Genomic DNA, 22,535 nt, shown 5'->3' on the forward strand with positions numbered 1-22,535 from the left:
AAAGGTGGAAAACAGTTCTTGGGAATAATTCTTTTGGAAAAAGTATGTATACTTTGAGAAACAGATGCTTCTAAAAATAAGTGCCAAGTGCAACACTTCAATCTTGGCCTCCTCTGAAATACTTTTAAATATTTAATATAAATTTACTGTATAATATTTTTTTCAAGAGACGATATGCATTCTAATTAAGAAAATTAGAGGTAATAAGCATCAAGATGAAAATGTCTACTAACTGTTGGTTTAAGGATGAAAAGAATTTAAACTACCTTTGCAAAATCAGCTAGGGAAGGCAGATCTGACAATCAGCCTACCCTGTTAATTAATATTTGTTCTGCTTCAGCAAGCGGTGGAGGCAAGTGCAGCAAAACAAGCGTGACTCCCCCGTCACATCATTAATCCACTCATGCTCACCACCTGAGGACCAGCTGTGCCCTGAAGACATTCATTCATCTGTTCCACAAACAAACAATTACAACACATTTTCTGGAATTAGGGCACCTGTTACATTTCACACAGCTTACATGCCTGGAGGCAGAGATCAATTAATACTGCACAAATTAGTGCATCATAAACCAATAGAACAAACGTTCCTGATGGTTCTTTGATAAAGTAACTGTATAACAGTAAAATTTATGATAAAATGTCTTTAAAAGAGTTAAAAAGCAACAGTAATGCTAAAATTCTTCAAATTACCATTATATTTTAGAAAATAGAAAGCACTACATTAAATTACCCTTATACCAAGCAACCAAGCAAAGAATAACATTCCAAATGGTGAAGATACCTAGAGTTACATACACACTTGAGACCCAGGAGGGCAAGTGAATGTCCACTGGTTGATAGACAGCTTACCTACCACTAAAGAAAGGTCTGTCTATTCAAGAACCTGGCTTTTGGCTTCCTGTAAACTAGCTCGTTCTAGCCGTTTCCACGTGCTTCCTTGTGTTTTTTTTTTTTTTTTTTGAGACAGGGTTTCTCTGTGTAGTTTTGCGCCTTTCCTGGAACTCACTTTGGAGACCAGGCTGGCCTCAAACTCACAGAGATCCGCTTGGCTCTGCCTCCGAGTGCTGGGATTAGGGCACCTGTTACATTTCAGGTGCTGGGATTAAAGGCGTGCACCACCACCGCCCAGCTCCTTGTGGTTTTAAACAGAAGCTCCTTTTACTTATGATGCGAGAAGGACAAGAATAACGTGAATTATTTGCACAGACACATTGATAATGAACAAAAGTGAATTTTACAAAGAACAAAATGAGTCAAAATTTGTGCTTGCTTCAGCAGCACATATACTAAACCTGGAGAAAATGCAACACTTGTGTCTTTTACATATAGACAATGATGTATTGGAAATGTAAATCTACTGTTCAAATGAAGTACTGATTAACACAGATTCTTAAAGTATATTTTTAACACTTATGTTTCCCCAAACACTATAAAGGTTTCCCCCACTAAATTTTTAGGGAATTGAGAGAAAGAATCTAATCTGTGAGGCAATGGGAGAAAAAAAAAATCAAAGCTTGGTTTGAGAAGGACATTATAAGTAATAGGTACGGCAGGATTGATCAGCAGGTAAAGGCACCTGTCACCGAGCCTGATGATCACCAGAGTTTAATTCCTGAGACCCACGTAGAAGAAAACAGTTATCTAAAAATTGGCCTCTGTTTTCTCCACACACATATCATGGAACACATAGGCACACGCATACACTACATAAACAGATGCAGCTAGCTGTGGTGGTGAACACTACTGGTAGGATATGCTGAAGAGTAAGGGCAGGAGGATCATGAGTTCAAGGCCAGCCTCGGTTACACCTGTGGGGACGAAGCGACTGCCCAGCAGTTAAGAGTGCTTGCTATTCTTACACAGGGTCTGGGTTTGGTTCCCAGCACCCACATCAAGTAGTTCACAACTGCCTGTAAATCCAGTTCCAGAGGATCTGATGCCCTCTTCTGGTTGTTGTGGGCACCAGGTACACACACATAAATTCAGCCACTTACACATACACGTGAAAATAAGCAATCTATAAAAAAAAGGCTGGGCGGTGGTGGCGCACGCCTTTAATCCCAGAACTCGGGAGGCAGAGCCAGGAGGATCTCTGTGAGTTTGAGGCCAGCCTGGTCTACAAGAGCGAGATCCAGGGCAGGCTCCAAAACTACACAGAGAAACCCTGTCCTGAAAAACAACAACAACAAAAAGAATTATACAGTGTCATTAGAAAAAAATATAAAAGGGAAATCCTTTTAGATGAAGAAAGGCCTAAAAGTTTTCACAACAAAAGAGGAGTAATGAAACCTGTCTGGATTACATTTCAAGAAAATAAATTTTGTGAATCCTCACAGAAGTTGGATTACTAGCTATGTATTAAAATATTAAATAGCAATTTCTGAAAGCTTTTTGGTTATTTTCAACGGAGTAGAGACAGCTCAGTTAAGAACACTTATCAGAATTCCATTCCCAGAGCCATATCAGGTGGTTCACAACCATCTACAGAACTCCAGTCCCAGGGGATCTGAGGCCATCTTCTGGCCTACAGGGGTCATATGCATATCCAACCCACGACACACAAATACACATAAAAACAAAAAAATTTTTTTTTTTAAAAAAAGGTTATTTAGATGAAGTGTACCTTCCCCCGGTGAGGTAAGGGGTAAGTGTATGCTATCTATAATTTGCTTCAAGATACTTCAGTGAAGGAAAGGATATGGCTAAATGCTACAGCTCTTGTATGTACACAGACACTGAGGTTTCAGGGATAGTTTCTTTGGGCTAGTCTTTGTACTTTGCAGTATGTTTCTAATTTTTAACACAAAAGGATAAGATTAAATCACCCAAAGAGCTTTCCTTTGAGGATGGCACTGGCAATGGGACCCTGGGTAGGGCCTCCACAACACTAAGCCTTTCCTCTGATATGCAACAGGGTGAGTATGGCACCTGTTTTTGCAAATGACACCTAAACTAGAAGTTAAATGTGCAAGCTGGAGGTGTCTTCAAAGAGATCAAAGAGGTTAACCGTGGACTACGGGGGTCCCACTCATCATTTTTTTCCCTAGGTTTGGAGAAACAGCTTTGTGGACAGAGTGACTGCAGGGGAACCAGAAAGCCACATCACATTTCCTATTCAGATAGCCTTCCTGAGATTACTGACTACTGAGGGAAAACAGGTCTTAACGCAAGCCTACTACTGTTTTGCTTATCTGGTTCATTAGCTATTCTTTATAGCATTCTGTTGGTGTCTTCTATTTCTCCCTTTCAAATTTCATTTTGTATTCTTTTATGCCTTTATGAAAAACAATGTGTCTTTCTGAAGACTATAGTAATACAAATGGCCCTACCATGCTTTTCCCACCTAATATCACTATAGTAATATAAAGAACAAAACTGCCCTCAGGCATATGGTTAGCCCTCTCCTGGTCATTTCCTCCAGTGTTTTCACCCATGCTTTCTCTCTTACACAGGACATTTCAAAGGGCTGAACATGTTCAAAACACATGCCTTTTAAACAGATAGTCCTTTGAGACAGGAAAAATAAGTGTGCTTAGGTCGGGGGAGGGGGGCGTTCTGCAGGGGTAAGTAGGCTACAGATCCTAGAACAGAACTTTGGCCATTAAATCTAAATGTGAAAAGTGAAGTAACAAATAGAGGTAATCATTTTGCTCAAAACTCACTCTTCACCTGTAACACCCAGTTAATGAGGCAACAGTGCACAGTACTCTCCTGGCCTGAATCATACACTTCAGTATGAACATAAAAACAGCCTTATTCTAATTTTCCAGTGATAAACCTTTACTGCCAACAGTGACTAACTGGGAAAGTAAACAGAAACATACGATGTTTTAGTCATCTGTGCAGAATAAGCACTAACATACAGATGAAACAGAATAAATGGGCATTGCCTTACACACAACAAAAAGAAGATTACTATAAAAGCGTTTAAGCAAAAGCAAAGAATTCTCATAGGATAAAAAGCATAACATTGCATACACACAGAAAAGCATTTAGTGTGAAAAATATGTAAACATTTAAAATTAAGTGCAATATCTGTACTTATTACAGCAGCAAAATATAAGCTCAATATTGATGGACTATGTAAGAATACAGGCGAATACTGCATTCAGCATTTTAAATGAGTACGGAGGTTCTGGAGATAATCGGGCAATGTATAACTTACTGAGAATGACCATGTTCTATGAAGGCATGCAGTACTTCGTGGAAGGTATTTTGACAAAATAACAAAAACAAATCTTCACCCCTTGGAAAAGTTTGCACTTCTGCTGTATTTTACAGATAAAAAGTAGCAAATCCTTCAGTTCAGATAGAAGGGTACCATATTCAAGATAAATCATAAGAGGATTATGTACATAAATAAACTGATGTTAATGAAAATATGCTCAATAATAGCATATGGAAGAAATCATGGAGCTGATCAACATTTTGTCATTTTGAGTTTGTCTATCTGTTTCAGTTGACCTTAACTCTGGTGCCTGTTTTCTTGCTAGAGTATTAGGATTATGTAGACACTGGATGTAGGGGATGCTACTAAGAGCAATTTCTTAGCCTTATGTTCCTACCAAGTTTAGGCAGTTTGGTGGTTCTTGTTCTAAGCTACTGACCACATTTCAGCTAGATGAAAACTGGAGAGTAATGTAAGACCTGAACGGCTTGGAGCAACTGGGACACCTCAGCAACTGGGAGGCTCTTGGCATCAAGTAACAATCCTGTGATAGACATTCCAGAACCAATTTCTTTTACCCCAAATCCCTCAGTGGTTCAATACACAAAAATATTTCCTAAGTTTTATCTATTCTTTTCCTAGCGGTGAAAAATATGAAAGGGAATGGGGAGAAATGGAATGGGAGATGATGAGCTACTCTACTTAGAAATCAGAGGTAGGTGCCAGGCGGTGGTGGCGCACGCCTTTAATCCCAGCACTCGGGAGGCAGAGCCAGGCAGATCTCTGTGAGTTCGAGGCCAGCCTGGTCTCCAAAGCGAGTTCCAGGAAAGACGCAAAGCAACACAGAGAAACCCTGTCTTGAAAAACCAAAACAAGAAAGGAAGGAAGGAAGAAAGAAATCAGAAATCAGAGGTAGGAATTCAGTTTTGGGGTCTTTGGGACTGTCTGCACTTCTTAGGGTAAGAATACATTAAATGTCTGAGTTTCTTGCCATTTTCAGGCCTCACATGTGGGGCTTACTATTGGTCACATACAGTCAGCAGATAGCCAAGACAAATAAGGAAGGTGGCAGGTGCTATGACCCTGTATTTCAACAGTGCTACTGTACACAATGTTTTAGTTTCTCATCACCAAGTAAATTGATTCTAGGACTCCCTACAGTGCTTTCTCCTTTAGATCCATATTTACATTCTCTCTCAGTGTCAAAAAACTTCAGATGGAAGTCTGCAAATAACAGGCTTAAGAATGAACTTGGCTACTGGAGCTATAGGAAACTAGATCAATAAAGCCAACAGCATGTGATTTAGTGGGACAGAACTTTGGATAGGGGAAAGGAAAAGGAGAAAGACCTAACAACTTAGTAAGTGATTTCTCTGCTTTACTTGGCTTCTCAAGGAAAAGCACCTTAATTACTTGGATCTTTGCAGTGAGCCTAAACATCTTGTTTTATAGGCTGTTCTGGAATCTGACCTGTTTAATAATCAGTAGCATCAAGAAAACATTTTTTTAAGAGTGTCTCTCACAATTAAGCACATCCACAACTTTGTATAAATCAAAATTTTGGTTCCATATCAAAATGTTACAATGAGGCTGTATAATATTGCCCACATCTTCATTACATGCAACACTAATTACTACCAGCAGATTCCGATTTTTCTGCACATTACAGGCTTTTAGAGGAGCTATAAAATTTTTCAGGCACCATTAATTTAAATTTGTATTGAAATTTCCTTTTGACAGATGGCCAAAAATTACTTATTATTTAGAGTACAAGAGCTGCCTGTTTGCACATTAGAAGAGGAAAGGAAAAATTCTAAATCCAGACGGAAATTTGTCACATTCATTACCTGTTAAATGTTAAGGAGAATTACTGTGCATGAATGAATTATTTCATACTAGCCCAACTAGCTGACAACGGGATCACTGGCTGTTACAAACCACCCCTAGTCACATAATTAGTCAACAATCCCAAAAATCCTCTCTTAACCAGGAACTCCTTCCAAGAGGATAAGAATGCTTAATGGAACAGGCAACTGCTTCTGTGAGCACCACAAGAAAGATGTAAGAAAATTAGCCAACTATTTCACCTCGTAAACGTACAGGACAATCCCAGACTAGACACAGCACACTTCAGGTATGGATTTGTAGCTGCCACTCATAATAAATCAGAGCAAAACCATCAATTTATTTTCTTGGTACTTTCCCTGGCTTCTGGCTATTCTGACACTTTCAGGCTTACTCTGAATGATTATAGATGGTTTAAAAATATACCCTACTCTTTCTTATGTTAGGTAATATAAATGTAACTGGCATAAAGTGTACTGTGGTGTATAAATATTTTCAAAATGTTTTGTGAGTAGGGCTGGAGAGGAGTCTTTTGTTTGTCCACTAGCCTGCCTGAAGGTATGTATTCATCATGAGCAGTCAGGGAATGCTTATAGTATAGCCTCAGGCAGGCTTCCCTAGAGCTCCTATTCAGCCAATCCTGACCACCTTATTTACTTATTACTTTTAAAGTACATGTGGAGAACATGTGATTACACTCTAAGAAGTTTTTAAATATGGACACTGATGTGAACAGTCTACAACAAGCTGCCTAACTGCAAATACATAACTAAAATTTAACATGTACATTTCTAATTGTTGATAGTTGTTTGGCGGCTGCAGGTGCCCTTTCAAATTCAAAGATTCTTGAAAAATAAAATGTATACTGAGTACTGAATTTCCATTATTTAATAGCTCTAAAATCAGTATTAATTTTAAAAAGATTAAAGCACCATTCATAGTGAAAGAAAAGAATTTTGTCTAGGAAAGACTTTAGTTTTGGGTATAGCTCACAAAACAAAACAAACCCGCAGAGGGTCTAACTAACCTATGAGCCACAGCATTTAAAACTAAAAAGACAAAATGACAGTATCCATACTCTGGGCTAGTGTTTCAGAACTGGGTTGCCTTGTAATGGGTAAGTAATACAACGACATGTGCTATGCAATTGGGCATACACATGGCATATTTCCACTGTACCTGACCCAAAGGTGATGGAAGCACTTTCACAGTTTATTCATTTCCTACATGACAGCTTATATTTTTGTTTGCATACTATGAAATTCAAATGTCCTTAGCCTATCTCACTCTGGTATCACATAAGACAGTCACACAAAGTATTAGGCCCTAAATACTTATTGTCCTTCACAACTTGCATAATAAAGAGACACAGAAGGCAGATAAGACAGATTAAAATCTTCAGAGAATTACTTGCCACACTAAAACCTAAGTATTACAAATAGAAAATGTAATGTCTCTGTGAACAAAAAAAATATTCTTATGAACAGCTTGTCTCATGTTGAGCATAACCTAGGCCCTCACACATACCAAGCACACGTTCTCCCACTTGAGTTACACATCCAGCCCAAACAGATGTTTGAGGCTTTAATGAAGAACTTTGTAGGCAGAATTGTTTTCTAAGGTAAGTATGTATTTCTTATTAATTAGTACATTTACTTCATTGCATTACATTAAAGCAGTTACTTTTTTTTTAACATAGTAAGAGATATTAATACAAACAATGTAATCTAGTTTGTGACTCAACCTTGTTCTACACATCTGATCCTTAGAAAAATATGACCATTGTTAAAAAAGACCAACTATACCCAAAAGATGACAATTTGTTAAATGCCATCCATATTACTCTCTAAATCTCAAAGAATCTATTATTAGATATATTCCTATCACTTAGAATCTCTCTAAACTATTGTGTCTGATTTTTGAGTCCTACCTTGATGGAGTCTCTGTCTGTAGGCAAAACAGCAGCAAGATAAGCAGACAAGAGGGGCAAAGAAAAAAAGAAGGGTGCTAGTTAGTTTACATAAAATCATAGTTATCAAACCTAACCCTGCTGAATAATAACTGAACAGATGTCAACTTTGCTGTAAAGTTAATCATTAATACTATTCTAACAAGATTCACAAAGCACTGGTTCACCTTTGACATGATTTCAAATGAACCAAAGTTAGCCATTTTTATTTATGTACCTTATTGACTTTTCCACTTATGAAAGAGTTTATAATCATGAGTCAACTCTGTACCATGGCATTAAGATAACTCTTAAACAAATATTACAGTATTCCTAGAATCAGAGAGGTAAATTTGTACTTATGTAATACGGACAATTTGCTCGTTTGTACCTCTGGTAATCACACTGAAACAGCAGTAGATAGGACCTTTTTTAATTACAATCCACACCCTTTCAAATAATAAATCATTCCTGTGCTAAATAAATTATCATAAAGGAATGGTGGAAGAAATTTTTTTCATCTTTGTGGTTAAATTAAAAATGATCAGTAAGTGTAGTTTGGACTTTTTTGTTGGGACCATCAGCTCCCCAATAATGACACAGAGACTTATTATTAATCATGAAAGCTCGGCCAATAATAGCTTAGGTTTGTTTCTAACTAGTTCTTATAACATTTCTATTAATTTACTTTCTACCTCATGACTTTATTACCTCATCTCCAAAGTGCATCTCCTGGCATCTTTGCTTTCTCCCCAGCATCCTCTCTTCCCCTAAAACCCTGCCTAGTTATTGGCTGTTCAGCTTTTTATTAAATCAATCAGAGGGACACATTTTCACAGTTTACAAAAGATTATTCTACAACTTTTTATACAGACTTTCTTTTTGGCCGCCATCTATCTATCTATCTATCTATCTATCTATCTATCTATCTATCTATCTATCTATCTCTATCTCTATCTCTCTCTCTCTCCTCTCTCCCTCTCCTCTCCTCTCTCTCTCTCTCTCTCTCTCTCTCTCTCTCTCACACACACACACACACACACACACACACAGAGAGAGAGAGAGAGAGAGAGAGAGAGAGAGAGAGAGAGAGAGAGAGAAACACCGACATGGAGACTTATATTAATTATAAAAGCTCAGACTTAGCTTAGGCTTGTTCCTAACTAGGTTTTGTTTGTTTGTTTTTTCCCAAGACAGGGTTTCTCTGTGAGGTTATGGCTATCCTAAAACTCGTTCTGTAGACCAGGCTGGCCTTGAACTCACAGAGATCACCTGCCTCTGCCTCCCAAGTACTGGGATTAAAGGTGTGTGCCACCACTGCCTGGCTCTAACTAGTTCTTATAACTTAAATTTACCTATATTTTTTAAACTATGTTCTTTTATGTGGCTCAGTTACCTTTACTCTGTATTCCCTATCCTGTTTCTCTCTTGGTCTAGCTAGTATTCTGCCTTGTCCTCTCTGTCTCCAGAAATCCAGCCAAACTTCTTCCTGCCTAGCTATTGGCCATTCAGCTATTTAAACCAATCAGAAGGTGTTTTGGCAAAGATATATCTTTACAATGTAAACAAATATTCTGCAACAAATAAGCAGTACACAAACATACAGGAATATTAAAATGCCCCTGTTCATCTTCCTTAGAGGAGAAAGAAGGCCAAATCTGAGAGAACATAACTGAACTCCTAAGTGGTTATTATTTGAAAACATTCAGTTAATCTCATGCTTTTGAACAGCAATGAGTAAAAGAGGTATTTAAAACAACAGATTTTGTCAATTTGAATTGCATCATCTCAATAAGACAACTGGTATTTTTCTTACTGTGCTCTGCCGGTTGATCTAATTTACATATAATAATTGGTCAAATATCAAGTAACCCTTCATAAACTTAAGTTTTCCTCCCAAACAATCTGGTCAAAACTGACTATCAATGCTCATGTGATTTAAAAGAGGATTTCACTACTGATTTAGATTTAGAAAGCAAAAGATCAAAGGCGATGATCTCCAGAGCTGAAAATTTAGCTCAGTGATAGAACCTAGCCTAGAATATGTAAGGTCCCTGGGTCCCATACCTGGAAGAGCTAGGGTAGGAGTAGAGGGCATGGGGTGGCAAAATCTGGAAACAGTTCTTTGCCTTCTGGGCAGCACTAGGATATCATGTGGCAAATGACTACTTCTAATAAGTAATCTTCTTTCTGGTGGAAATCCTTTTATTTAGACACTGGCAAAATGAGATTCAGAGACAAATCAACAATGGCACCTAGAATCTATCCCTAGAAAATAGATAATGCCACACTGATAGCCAAATGATCACTTACCTCTTTGGTGATCATTGTCATGGTGTTTTTTCTCATCCTTAATTGGGAGGTGAGATTGACCTCCTAGTGCACTGGAGAGGGCCAGAAGTCCTGCACTGCTACCAATGGGTGGAATGGCTGGGGGCTGAAGTCCTGAAGGGTGTGGTGTCAGAGGCACAGGCAGACCGTGTCCATGTGATAAATGCTGAGCTTGGAGTTGTTGCTGCTGTGAAAAATTAGACACAGATATTGAATTTGTCCCTTTTATACCCCACAAGAAAAACAGGAGGAACAAATAGATAATGAAAACAATATTGTACTTAAGAAGGAGTTACTACACTCATCATGTATCTTTTTTAAAATCAAGTCAGGGGGAGGGAAAGGAGGAGATATATAAATGATGTGTTACTTCCAAATCTGCTTTAAAAAAAAAAACATGTAGAGTAAATAATCTAAGTTTTTAAAATGATAAAACTGGCTATGTAACTTTCAAAAGATGAATGTTCTTTAACAAAGCCTCTGTATTATTTTGTTCTCTAACAAAAGGCAAAGGTCCAGCTATCATGTATTTCTAATCAAAATGTATATGTGAGTAACTGTTAAAGCAGTCATGTTGAACAAGAAAAGCTGAAAATCGAGAAAATTAGTGCTAAACAGTTGTCCCAGAACCACTGCACAGCATGCAGGGAGAGTTAATTTGAAAGAGAAAACTTGAATTAACAACCCAGAAAAGGAAGCTGGTTGCAGCAGCAGTTTTTTAAGCCCTTTAAGTGTCCTCAGTGGCACTTGAGCAAATTACTAAAGAAAATCCAATGTAGCAAGGCTTGGGTTCTCCTGTAGGCTTGCTCAATAATGCTGAAATAATTGGGCACTCTGTGCACGTTTAGTGATGCTCGAATGAAAAGCTAGAGGCCTGCCCTTGTACTCTTCTCCAGCAGCTGACTTTGTGTTGTGACAGGTTTATTTGAGTGGGACCGTGATGCATGCACCAGTAACTACGCTGACAAGAGTTTAAAGTCATTTTTACCAGCACACTGGCAACACATAGAGAAAGCCCTTAAGAGGCTGGGATGGGAGTGCTTGACCTCAGCAGAGACTGAATCAAGCCGGTCTACAGGAGCTACTGTGGGCAGGTTTGCTGCCTCTGCTGAATGGGAAAGAGGAGGAGGAGACAATGGAGGATGTTGAATTAAATATATCCCCCAAACAGGAAACTCTTCAAGTCAAACCCAGCTAACAAAATTCAATCAGAACAATTGCTAGGCAATACTGATGAGACTAATATATGTAGTCACCAAATATTAATTACTGCTTTAAATAGTCACTTTTTAGGTCAAATCTATAATAGCCAGAGTCCTTCTGTAATTTTCTTTCTTAGCAAGATTTGACAAAATCGTTTTCATAAATGAAATCACTCTTTAAGAAGAAACTTGAAATGGCTTTTTAAAGTATTTCAAAGAAAAAGGTGAATTTTTTTTTTCCTCTTTAAATTACTTTCTCTTTCTTCTTCCTCTCCTATGTTCCTTCCTGTATGTGACTGTCAGTTCTTTTCTTCTGCTGACCGGCATCTACCTTCTGGCTTCATTTATTATATATATTATTTAACATATAGCAAGCAAAGTTGAAACAACTAAGGAGAGTACACACACACACACACACACACACACACACACACACACACACACACGGAATGGAAAACAGGAAGAGCACACAGATGCTCTATCAACCTAACCTCATATTCCATGTATGTAAGAGCTTTTCCTAAATGCAGCTTTTAAATTAAATGTTTCCTCCCTGGGAGTATGAACCTCCTCATTGGTTGTTCAATGCAGAGTTGTCAGCCTTGAAAGCATATATACACTAACAACAAAAATGGACTCAGTAATTTGTGTGTGTGTGTGCATATATATGTATAAACGGACACATGTGTGTATACATATGTACACACACAGAGAAATACAACTTGCTGAGTTTTATATATGTACATACACACATATGTGCACATACATACATATGTAGGTATAAGAATAATAAGAGGCAGGCTGGGGAGATGGCTCAGCAGTCAAGAGCACTGACTGCCTTTCCAGAGGTCCTGAGTTCAATTCCCAGCAACCACATGGTGGCTCACAACCATCTGTAATGAGATCTGGTGCCCTCTTCTGGCTTGCGGTCATATATGCTGTATACATAATAAATAAAACTTAAAAAAGAAATAAAGAATAAAAAAAAGAATAATAAGAGGCTATCCACATGAAAGTGGAGGGCATGGGGAAGGTTCAAGGAAAGCTAGATGGGAGGAGCTACAAAAAGGGGGGAAGTGATGATATAATCCTATTTCAATTAAAAGTATATACAAAATTAGATGGCTCCAAATTTGAATGACCCAAATCATCTTCACAATTCTTTATATACTGTTACTTAGCTGTGAACAAAAGTATACATGCAAAATTATATTTTCTAAATATATAGAAAATTATACATATGATGAATACAGGAATTTAAGTAAATACAAGTCAAATTTACTTTAAAATCTAGTTCACTTTATTGACAAACTGCTCCAATTCTCTTTTTCCTCTAAATCCCACTAATATTTTATATCTATAGTTTGGGCCTATGGCTGCTTATACTTGTGAGCTCAACTGGCAAGCAACTAGGAGCTCAGTATGTGTCCCTTCTTTGCTGCACTCTCTATATGTCACCAAACCTTCAGACACAGAAGTATCCATACATTGTCTGATACACTGAAGAATATTTACTTCATTATACATGATAAAAAGAAAATCTCAGCCTAACTGAATACCTTTAGTGATACCAGTTTTTTGTTCTTCTTTCCTGGAGGATAATAAATTTTTTTTAAAAAGGCATTATTAACTACCTTTTTTTTTCATTCAACCAGGACCAGTTTGTCTGCTATACATGAGAGCCACAGGAAGCTTCTTGGGTCCCCAGTTTGGTCTACTCATCCTTAGACTAGCTCAAACAGGGGCCTTATCTCCCCTTCCTCCTTTATGTGTGCTTTCAAGGAAGAAGATTCACCCCAATACAGTGCAGACAAAAAGAAAAAAAAAGCCTGATACTACTCTAATAAAATACCTCTTTGAAAGCTATTCCATGGTTTTGAAAACACTACCTTCTCCCCCCAAATAAAAGCAGTTCAAATTTCTTAGCATTAAAGATCTTCCACAAAGCCAGCATCAGTTTGACTATACACTACTGTACAACATCCAGGAAACTTTACCCTGAAATACTAGTCAATTGAGTAAGTACGTTAAGCCTCTATATCTATTATTACTAGTCATCATCAATACACATATGTACTCAGTAATTTGTCTCTGTATATTTAAATTCTCTTCATCCCATTCTAATGTCCTTGTAAAGGTATGCCTCACCCTGATTACGCTCAATCACTCTGATTCAAGTACTATAGCACTACCTCTGAATTCTGATGGCACTTGAGGATAAATTACTTAAATAACACTCAATAACCCAAGAAAATAAAAGGGGTTTATATAGAGATAACTAGTTGTAGCTGCATGTGCTAACATTTGCTATAATTTTATGAACAGAGCTATTTCATTTACAATCTCAAACTACTAGATATTTCTTATACTTAGTATGTATTGAACTGACTATCAACTAAGGTCAGCATCATCTTATAAGCAGATTAATTTTGGCTTTATTTCCTCCTAATAACCCAAACTTCAAAATACAAAATACAGTCAAAAGAAAATTAAAAGTTAGCTTATTCTACTATATTTTTCATTTGCGACAATTTAAAAATAAACAGTTACAATCTAAAATAAGCATGATTCATAGTATAGTGATGAAACTTAAAAGTTTAGTACCTCGCCACATGAAAACTATGGACTTATTTTTTATTGTTGGACTTTTAAATTTTAGTATAAATTTCAAATATCGTAAAGAGAGCTACCACCAAACTTTCCTTAAACCAATGAACTCAAGATTTCCAGTCATATGACTGTATGTTTAAAGCTTTTATTGGTTCTAATGAATGTATGAAATTCCCATTTATACTTTGCTTACTTTCCACTAATGTTAATATCATATGTAAAGTTTAACAAAATTTACCAAACTAAGAAAACTAACATCAGGACATCACAGTTAACTAAACTATCAACTGTATTCCGATGTCCCTGTTTACCCTACACCAATGAACTTTCTCTGTCCCAAAGCTGAAACCATGATATCCTACTCACATTTAAAGAGGTTTTAGGAATTGTAACAACAAATGATGGCCCTAATGTGTAATAGCATATGATCTGAATAGGTTTAAAGGAGAAAAGAAAATGAAAAGGGCCACCATAAACTCATGTCACAAGTCACTTATTCCTATAAAATGTCTAAAAAATAAAAAACATATTCATCGTGGTATTCTCCACAATGCAACAATTTTTATTTAGTGTTTTAAAAATATAAAATTACATATAAAATGCTATTTAGCATGTCATCAAAAGATGAATATTTCAGATACTGAAATATTCCAGTTGATTTTCACAGTTGACATTTAGAGCAATGTAACAGGCTTTTTTTTTTTTTTTCTCTAGTGGCCATTTCCTACATTTGTTTCCAAGTTCTTACCTTAGGAACTATCCTAGAACTCTAGCTAGAACTAGAAGACACCATATTTAAATAAAATGTATTAAGCCAACAATGGTTAAACTTAACTCCAATACTTTCATTTAAAAATGATTTTAATGGATTAAATATCAAATGACATCAAGAATTAAATTTTAAAAAAGAATCTGTATTATGCCTCCTTCTCAACAAAGCAGAATCCATGGAAAGGGGTAGGCTTTCTGCAGACTCTAGAGTATTACCTATGATCGCCTTGCAGCATCATGAGGTACACCCCCTCTCATCTCTGCCCATCTGTGCTCACTGCAAAGCACTAACCTCCAAAGGTTTCCTACTTTATCCTCTCATAAAATAGATGAAATCCTCACTTTTAAAAGACCAAAGGAAGGGAAATGCGTATACAGAATACTGACATAGATTCATTATTAAAATAATTCAAGATAAATTACCACCTCGGATATTACAAACCAGCAAGTTAAAAAAAATAAATAAACTTTAGAAGAATTACCCCCACGCCCCAAATCAAGATTAAAAAAAACTAAAGAGGAGGGCATGAACTGTGGGATCAATATAATGATAAATGTATTTCCCACCACAAACCCATGAGACAAAATATATCTTAGAAAATTCTTTTCACTGATATTTTTTGGCAGGCCATACCTTTGTTTGTATGCCTTATTTCATTAAAATATAATAAAAACAGAAAAAAAGACATGTAAAGGGGGGATATGTTGGGAGGTGGAAGGGGATAAAAAGGGTTAATGGGCAGACTACGATTCAGGAAGTGGGGTGTGAAACTGAAAAAGCGTAAATCATCTCAATAATAAAAAATAAATTACTTCTGCTTCCCTCCTAATGGGCCATCCAAGGAAATAAACATTAAAATGCAGCAAAGTTTAAACTCAGGCAAGTAAATATTCCATCCAGATAATTTAATTCTGAAAACAACCAGTAATTATGACTGAAAATACCTAGTAGCAAGGTAGCAGACACAACCTTAATTCTGTTCATTTCATTTTACTGGCCATTTCTTAACATATAATTATTTCAGTATAGTCTCAAGTTTGGAAAGAAGGGCAGAAATCGATTTTACAGGAAACATCTTTTGAAATGCTGCCTGTATACTAGTAAAAAGGAGAAATTTCTTTGAATCAAAGGTTCTCAAAACTTGATTACCAGGGCCTGACTAGCCAATAACAAAGCCGGAGCTGGCAAGGGCAGAACAGCTAGCTGCCACTAGGATTCTGCCCATCCCCAACCCAGCCAAGTTTCCTTACTCCACCCTTCATTCTGCCAAATTCTCAACAGCAAAGTTCTCAAACACCATGCATCTTCATTAGAAACAACAGAATCCTGACAGCAATAAATACACTTAGTGGCCGTATCTTGGTGTCCATCCTTCATCCCTTGCTACCTTGGTTCTTTAAGGGGAAAAAAGAAAAAAAAAAAAAAAGCCTTTGCTAGAAAGCAAGAAGTCTAGTCAGACAAATGGCATCAGAAAGACAATGATGAAACAGCTATAAAGGATTATAATGCATTGTTGTTCTTTTGTTTGTTTGTTTGTTTAATACTCACAAATCCTTCCTTGGTAACCTCAGAAAATAAGTGAAATTCTAGTGTCAGTGACTAGAGAATAGCTCCTAGCCTCTCAAACCCAGAGCCCACTGACTCTGAAGCACACAAGCATCCTTCTACTAGCCAGCCACAGAACATGTTCTCATCCAGCTGGAAGAAACTATACCAAAAAAGAAAGACAGGCCAAAGTGGACTTTAAGGAGCCAGAAGGAGGTACCGTGCTATGAAGTGGAGCACACTTAGGACAGAGGTAATGTAAATGCTATCTGACTTGTGAAAAAAACTGTTTTAATACAGAAATCACTGTTACACCATCTCCCAACTATGGGATTGGGAGAGCCTAAGTGAGGAGGTCCTGGACAATATTCAAGAAGCATTAAAAAGAAGTGGCACCAGAGCCAGTCAGCTGCAATCCTAACCATCTATGATCAAGAAACAGTCACTTCATATTTCCAAGCTTGTTTCTTACGTGACAGTGGAACAGTCATAACCTACCTCCCAAAGTGGCTGTGAGTATTAAAATACACCTGCTCTTGCTACTGGAAATGGGTATCTACTCCCTCTCAAGACACACACACAAAAGAAGGGATGGTGTATCAGTTACTTTTATATTGCTATGATAAGACCACCACAGGAGGAAGCTCTTTTTCAAAGGATATTAATTTAAAAGGAAATTATTTCTTCATTCTAAATTAATTCAGAGCACACAATAAAATTATGGGGTATAATGCTGTTAGGAAACAGGTTATTTGGTGTCAAGAATCACTCCATAGATTACTTAGCTTGCCCAAATTGTGATAATTAGAAATATATAAAATCACTTTTGTAGTATTCCTACTTAAATACAAAACAAAAACCTTTACCTGACTCTAATCTTGAAAAAAATTAGAAACAACCAAACAAGTCCAGAATATGGAAGTTCCACAAGGCTAGTCTAGAATCTTTAAAAAGTAAACAAAATATACAGTAAAGTGGTGTGGGGACTATTTCAGTCAAGAAAAAATGAAGTAATATGGAAAGAAAGGTGGTGACATATGAACCCTGAATTGAAGAGAAACATTACAAAGAAAAAAGTGATAACAAAAGTGCTAAAAGAAATGGGCAACTGAAACATGGACAAATTCGATGATAACTCTCATATTGGACAAAAAACTATGTTAACTGCACTGTTCCAACAGTGTCCAAGAAGACAGCCTTGTCCACAGAAGACACATATTAAGTATTAATGGTGAAATACCACAACTCTCCCTTTCAAGATGGTCAATACTTGAAGAAGTGCATCTGTGCATGTGCACACATGACCAAGCATCACCCGGCACATTTCCTCATGAGCATCTGTTCCACTATTTATTCAAATTCCCTCAGCTGTGGGGCACAGGGGACGAAGCTATGACCTACTTACCATATAAAAGTTTTGCACCTAATAAATGTCTTGGCAGAAACTAAAGATTAAACCGATAGAAGAAGCAAGAGTAAAAAGAACAAAGGTAGAATCTTTTTCGAGCTAAGCATTGCTGATGACTTAATAAAGCATGGGACCTGCTGCAGGAGAAAAGCCTGTGTGTAGAACCACCCAAGAAAGCAGCTCACTTTAGAGCATGTTTCTCCTGAACAAGCCACAGATCTCAGAGCCCTTAAAACCTGCACAATGTCCTAAGGGCAAGGTAGGTAACAAGCAAAGCTAGTAAATCTCATGCTACAATGTGTCAATGTTCCACTGCCCTCCTTGAGGTCATGAAATAGGGGCAAGAAAAGGAGAGGAGCGTCTGTATTTCACCAACACTTACTACAACGAACAATGGAGCTATACATTTCCTGTTAGCTATAGGTGGCAAAGATGTTATGGTAGGAAATCCCCATGTTTAAATCGGAATGGAAGAGGGTCACCATCACTCCAGGTTAAAAACAAACAAACAAACAAACAAACAAACAAACAAAAACCCACAACTTACTTGTGAGGTTTCTTAATTCTACCTGTGGCCAGGAGACCCTTCCCTACAGCCTTCCCTTTTAAGCTCCTCTCTTTATTTCTGTTTGAGAATTAAATATTCCTCACCCATCTCCATGGCCTGCTATTTTGGCTATTCTACCATCTTCATGGCCCAACATGGGGCCTGTGTCCTATCCCCAAACACTAAGGGAGATTGTTATTAGCCTTCCCAATGGAAATCCTGCTAGCACTCCACCCCCACCCGCAACTGGTTTGGCCTTTAATGGAGAATCTAATTCTAAGCAAATTAATAATGAAGCCTTAAAGTGTTCAAGAAAAAAATTGTAACACCTCAAATGACTTTTCTATTTTGTAAGTTTTAGTTACTGAAGTCATCAAGTCAAAGGACTGTGATGAGAAAGCTTTCTGTGGTTACTTGGAACACTCTTAAAATGGCTGTATTAAAAAAAAACTTACATATTTCATGTTTCATGAATTTGATCTGAGAATTTGAGAAGTAGAAGGAATCTTAGATGCCATCTAGATAGGTTGCTTCCCAACAACTTGACAACTTATGTGTTTGTTGCATATTTATTTTTGTGTGTTGTGCATATATGTATATATTTTATACATAGATATAATAAATCTTTAAAGTACTCAGACACAGATCTACTCATATGTCAGAAAGAGTAAGCATTTATGAAAAAGTATATGTATATACTACGCTAACCCATGTTAAAAATTATGCTAAACCATGCTAAACAAATACTATGTGTAGCACACAGTTTTCTATTCTATATCTTTAATAAAATCCTAACAGGGAAACTGATAATGGGTACTGGATTAACTTCACATATCTTATATATGTGTGCATACATCTGCTAAACTGCTTATGTTGGAGTTACAGGACAACTTACAGGAGTTAGTTCTCTCGTACCATGTGGGCCACAGGGATTGAACTCAGATCACTGGGCTTGTCAGCAAGCATCTTTACTTGATGAGCAATCACTCCAGCTCTGGTTCTGGTGTTTTGTTTGTTTGGGATTTTTTATTTTTTTGAGACAGGGTCTCTCTAGTATGTAGCCCTGGATGTTCTACAACTTACTATGTAGACCAGGCTGGCCTTGAACTCACAGAGATCAGCCCACCTCTGTCTCCTAAGTGCTAGGATTAAAGGTGTGCACTACCAAGGTTGGTTGTTAGTAGCTTCGTAACTGGTATGATCAGGATCATACACCTATCCTGGTTATATACTACAAATGCTTTCTCCCAGATGTTGGCTTGTCATCTCATTTTCTCTTATGGCATCTTTTGAAGAAATTGCCAAGTTTGTTTAAACTGAGTAATAAACACTAATAATCTTTTTCTCATAGTTTGCACTTTCTTTGGCCCATTTAAGAAATTAAACAAAATAGCATGAGAATTTTTTGAAATTTTAAAAGGTTTGTCTCTAGAATTGACTTCTGCAGATCAAGAGATACAGGAATCAAACTTCCATTTTCTCCAAAAGAACAATTAGCCACCCTAGTACAAGCTGCTGCCATCCACTGGTCTCTCTCTGATCTGCTTACTCTTTCTGACATAGAAGTACATCTATGAGCCGGGCGGTGGTGGTGCAAACCTTTAATCCCAGCACTCAGGAGGCAGAGCCAGGCAGATCTCTGTGAGTTCAAGGCCAGCCTGGGCTACCAAGTGAGTTCCAGGAAAGGCACAAAGCTACACAGAAAAACCCTGTCTCAAAAAAAAAGAAGTACACCTATGACTGTGCACTTTAAAAAGATTTATTTTTATTTATGTGTGAATATTAGGCTGCATGTATGTATATGTGTACGTACACACACACACACACACACACACACACACACACACACACACAAACACCATGAGCAAACAGATGAAAAGAGGGGGGAGGATCCCCTGAAACTGGAGTTACAAAATTGTAAGCCATAATGTAGGCACTGAGAATTGAACTGAGGCCCTCTCAAAGAGCAATAAGTAATCTTAACTATTAACCCACCTCTCCTGCCTCTATGTCTGAGTACTTTAAATCTTCGAGTAAGATTTCTTAAATGGGTCACAGGAAGCTCAAAGTATGAGAAATGAAGTGATAGTATTTATTACTCAGTGGAAATGAAAAGCATTTTGTTCCTTAAATGACACCTTACAGAAAATGACAAGCTAGAAACTGGGAACAAGAGTTTGTAACACATAACCAAGAGATGTTCATGGTCCTGATACCAGTTAAAAACCAATTAGAATTTTGGCTGAAAAATAAACCTTGCCTAAATATAGACTTAAAAGACTATTTTAAGATAGAGCACAAAGATATTTAAATTTTTTGAAGTTCAGAATACTATGCAGAAAATAAACAAAAACAACAAGAATGAACAGCAAGAAATAGTTAGAAAGAATTCAGTAGCTCAAACCAAAACAAAGTGATGCTTGGATAAGGGCTCTGGCAGTGGGCCTAGAAAAAAAAAATTAAAAAAAAAAAGTAAATAAATAAAAGAGAGAGAGTGAGAAACTGAGACTTTTTTTTAAGACAATTCCAAAGACATGGTTCTGTGAGAAAGGTTTACAGGATACCTTGTAAAATTGGGCCTCACACAACCAGGCAGATAGAACCATTTACACAGGCCAGAAGAAAAGAGGAATAGAATTATGTCCTTTAAAAAAAATTATCAATGTTATGTATGAAATGATGGGATAAAGAATAGCAAAAATTAAAGGTCAAAAATAATCCTACCAGCCAAAGAAAGCACTAATAACAGTGGATCTATGAATGGTATTTTCAATGCATATGTAAGCATTTTTAAATGAAAACAATATCAAGTTATCTTTTAGTTTAGTCTGCTGTCTGTTCTATCTTTTCCTATGTAGTATATATCAAGAATATTGTACTGTATCTCTAAGTGATGCTGCTTTGTTGGTAATCGCTGGGTGGGTTGCCATCACCTAAACACAGTAGTGTTCTCTTAAGTGATCTCCAGTTACTGTTTCCACTATTTTATACATAGTCACATGGCATTAAAATGTAAATGAACACTCATACCAATTAAGATAGTTACTCTTCAAGTTATAGAATAAACAATAAAAGTGGTCTAAATAATATTTCAGTTTCTCTTAAGACAAGAAAGGAAGCCATTTTATTAATTGGGGAGAAAAAGAACATCTTTTAAAGTTAAAGAAGAAAACACACTTCTTTATATCTCATTCAACTGGATAGGTCATGTGCCCACTTATTTGTAAGGAAGACTGACAAAGCATCTACAATGTTAGCCTTCACTGTAGAAACTGGAACCCATCTACCAGGGGGAACCATCATTTGTCTTTGCTCTTGATCATTCTAGCAAGCTGTTAAGAAACCTCAAGACACCTTCCCAGTTTTCAATCTAAGTGACAACAAGCAACTTAAACGGTAGGGTGTTGTTCTGTTTGGTTTCTTCTCCCAGGTATGAAATTTGTGCAGAGCTGTATCTACAAACTGCTTTGAGTAAACTCAGAAAAGCCCTGAGGAAATAAAAGTTAAAAAAAAGAAGAAGAGGAAGAAGAAGATATGACTACCACCTTGCTTTGGCACCTGAGTGGCACTGCTTTGTGGCTTAGAACACAAGTCTGGGCCAATATGACTCCACTAAGAAAAAAAAGTAAGAAATACAATAAACTTTCAAAAGTTTTCAAGAATGATTCATTTTTAGTTTTTAAGAGGGTGGAGAGGTAGCTCTAACTCCTAATAGGTCAACAATGCTTTTTAAATTTTAATATTAGTCTATCTCACAGAGCATTTGCTACTCAAAATCAATATACAGACACAAGACAAAAAGACGGAGCACAGAAAAAGAGCAAAGTTTACAATGAAACAAGGGCATAACTTCAAGGAAGGACTATTCAAAACATAAAGCATTAAAATGTGAGTTCTAACTTGATCTCTCCCTGATTGGCCTCTTGCCCTTCTCCCTCAGTCATCTCCTTCCTCAGCCATTGCTGACTGACTACAATTAGCTACCAGTAGTCCTTAATAATCCCTTCTGCCTCTAACTCCCTGAACAATATTTAGCAACAACTTCATTGCAAACTTCTCATTAGCAAGTTTTGAATAACAATTCTGCAATGCCCCTTGAACTTCTAGAGATATACGTCCTACATACATATATCCCATAATATTTTACCATTTCATA

The 22,535-nt window shown here is 37.0% G+C and overlaps 1 protein-coding gene across 14 annotated transcripts in view; it reads right to left on the reverse strand.

Moving 5' to 3' along the window:
* Positions 1-22,535, reverse strand: part of Tle4 (TLE family member 4, transcriptional corepressor) — a 141,044-nt gene that overhangs the window by 58,055 nt on the left and 60,454 nt on the right. For 8 of the 14 annotated variants that reach the window (XM_028874863.2, XM_028874856.2, XM_028874855.1 and 5 more), the window contains 2 exons: positions 10,278-10,482; positions 7,947-7,963 (listed from right to left, as the gene is read on the reverse strand). In XM_028874863.2, the coding sequence (XP_028730696.1) occupies positions 7,947-7,963; positions 10,278-10,482 (222 nt within the window). The remainder of the gene's footprint in view (positions 1-7,946; positions 7,964-10,277; positions 10,483-22,535) is intronic. The other 6 variants (XM_028874864.2, XM_028874857.2, XM_028874853.2 and 3 more) reach the window with 1 other exon arrangement.

Source organism: Peromyscus leucopus, chromosome 1 (assembly GCF_004664715.2).
Source record: "Peromyscus leucopus breed LL Stock chromosome 1, UCI_PerLeu_2.1, whole genome shotgun sequence".
In the NCBI taxonomy this organism is placed as follows: domain Eukaryota; kingdom Metazoa; phylum Chordata; class Mammalia; order Rodentia; family Cricetidae; genus Peromyscus; species Peromyscus leucopus.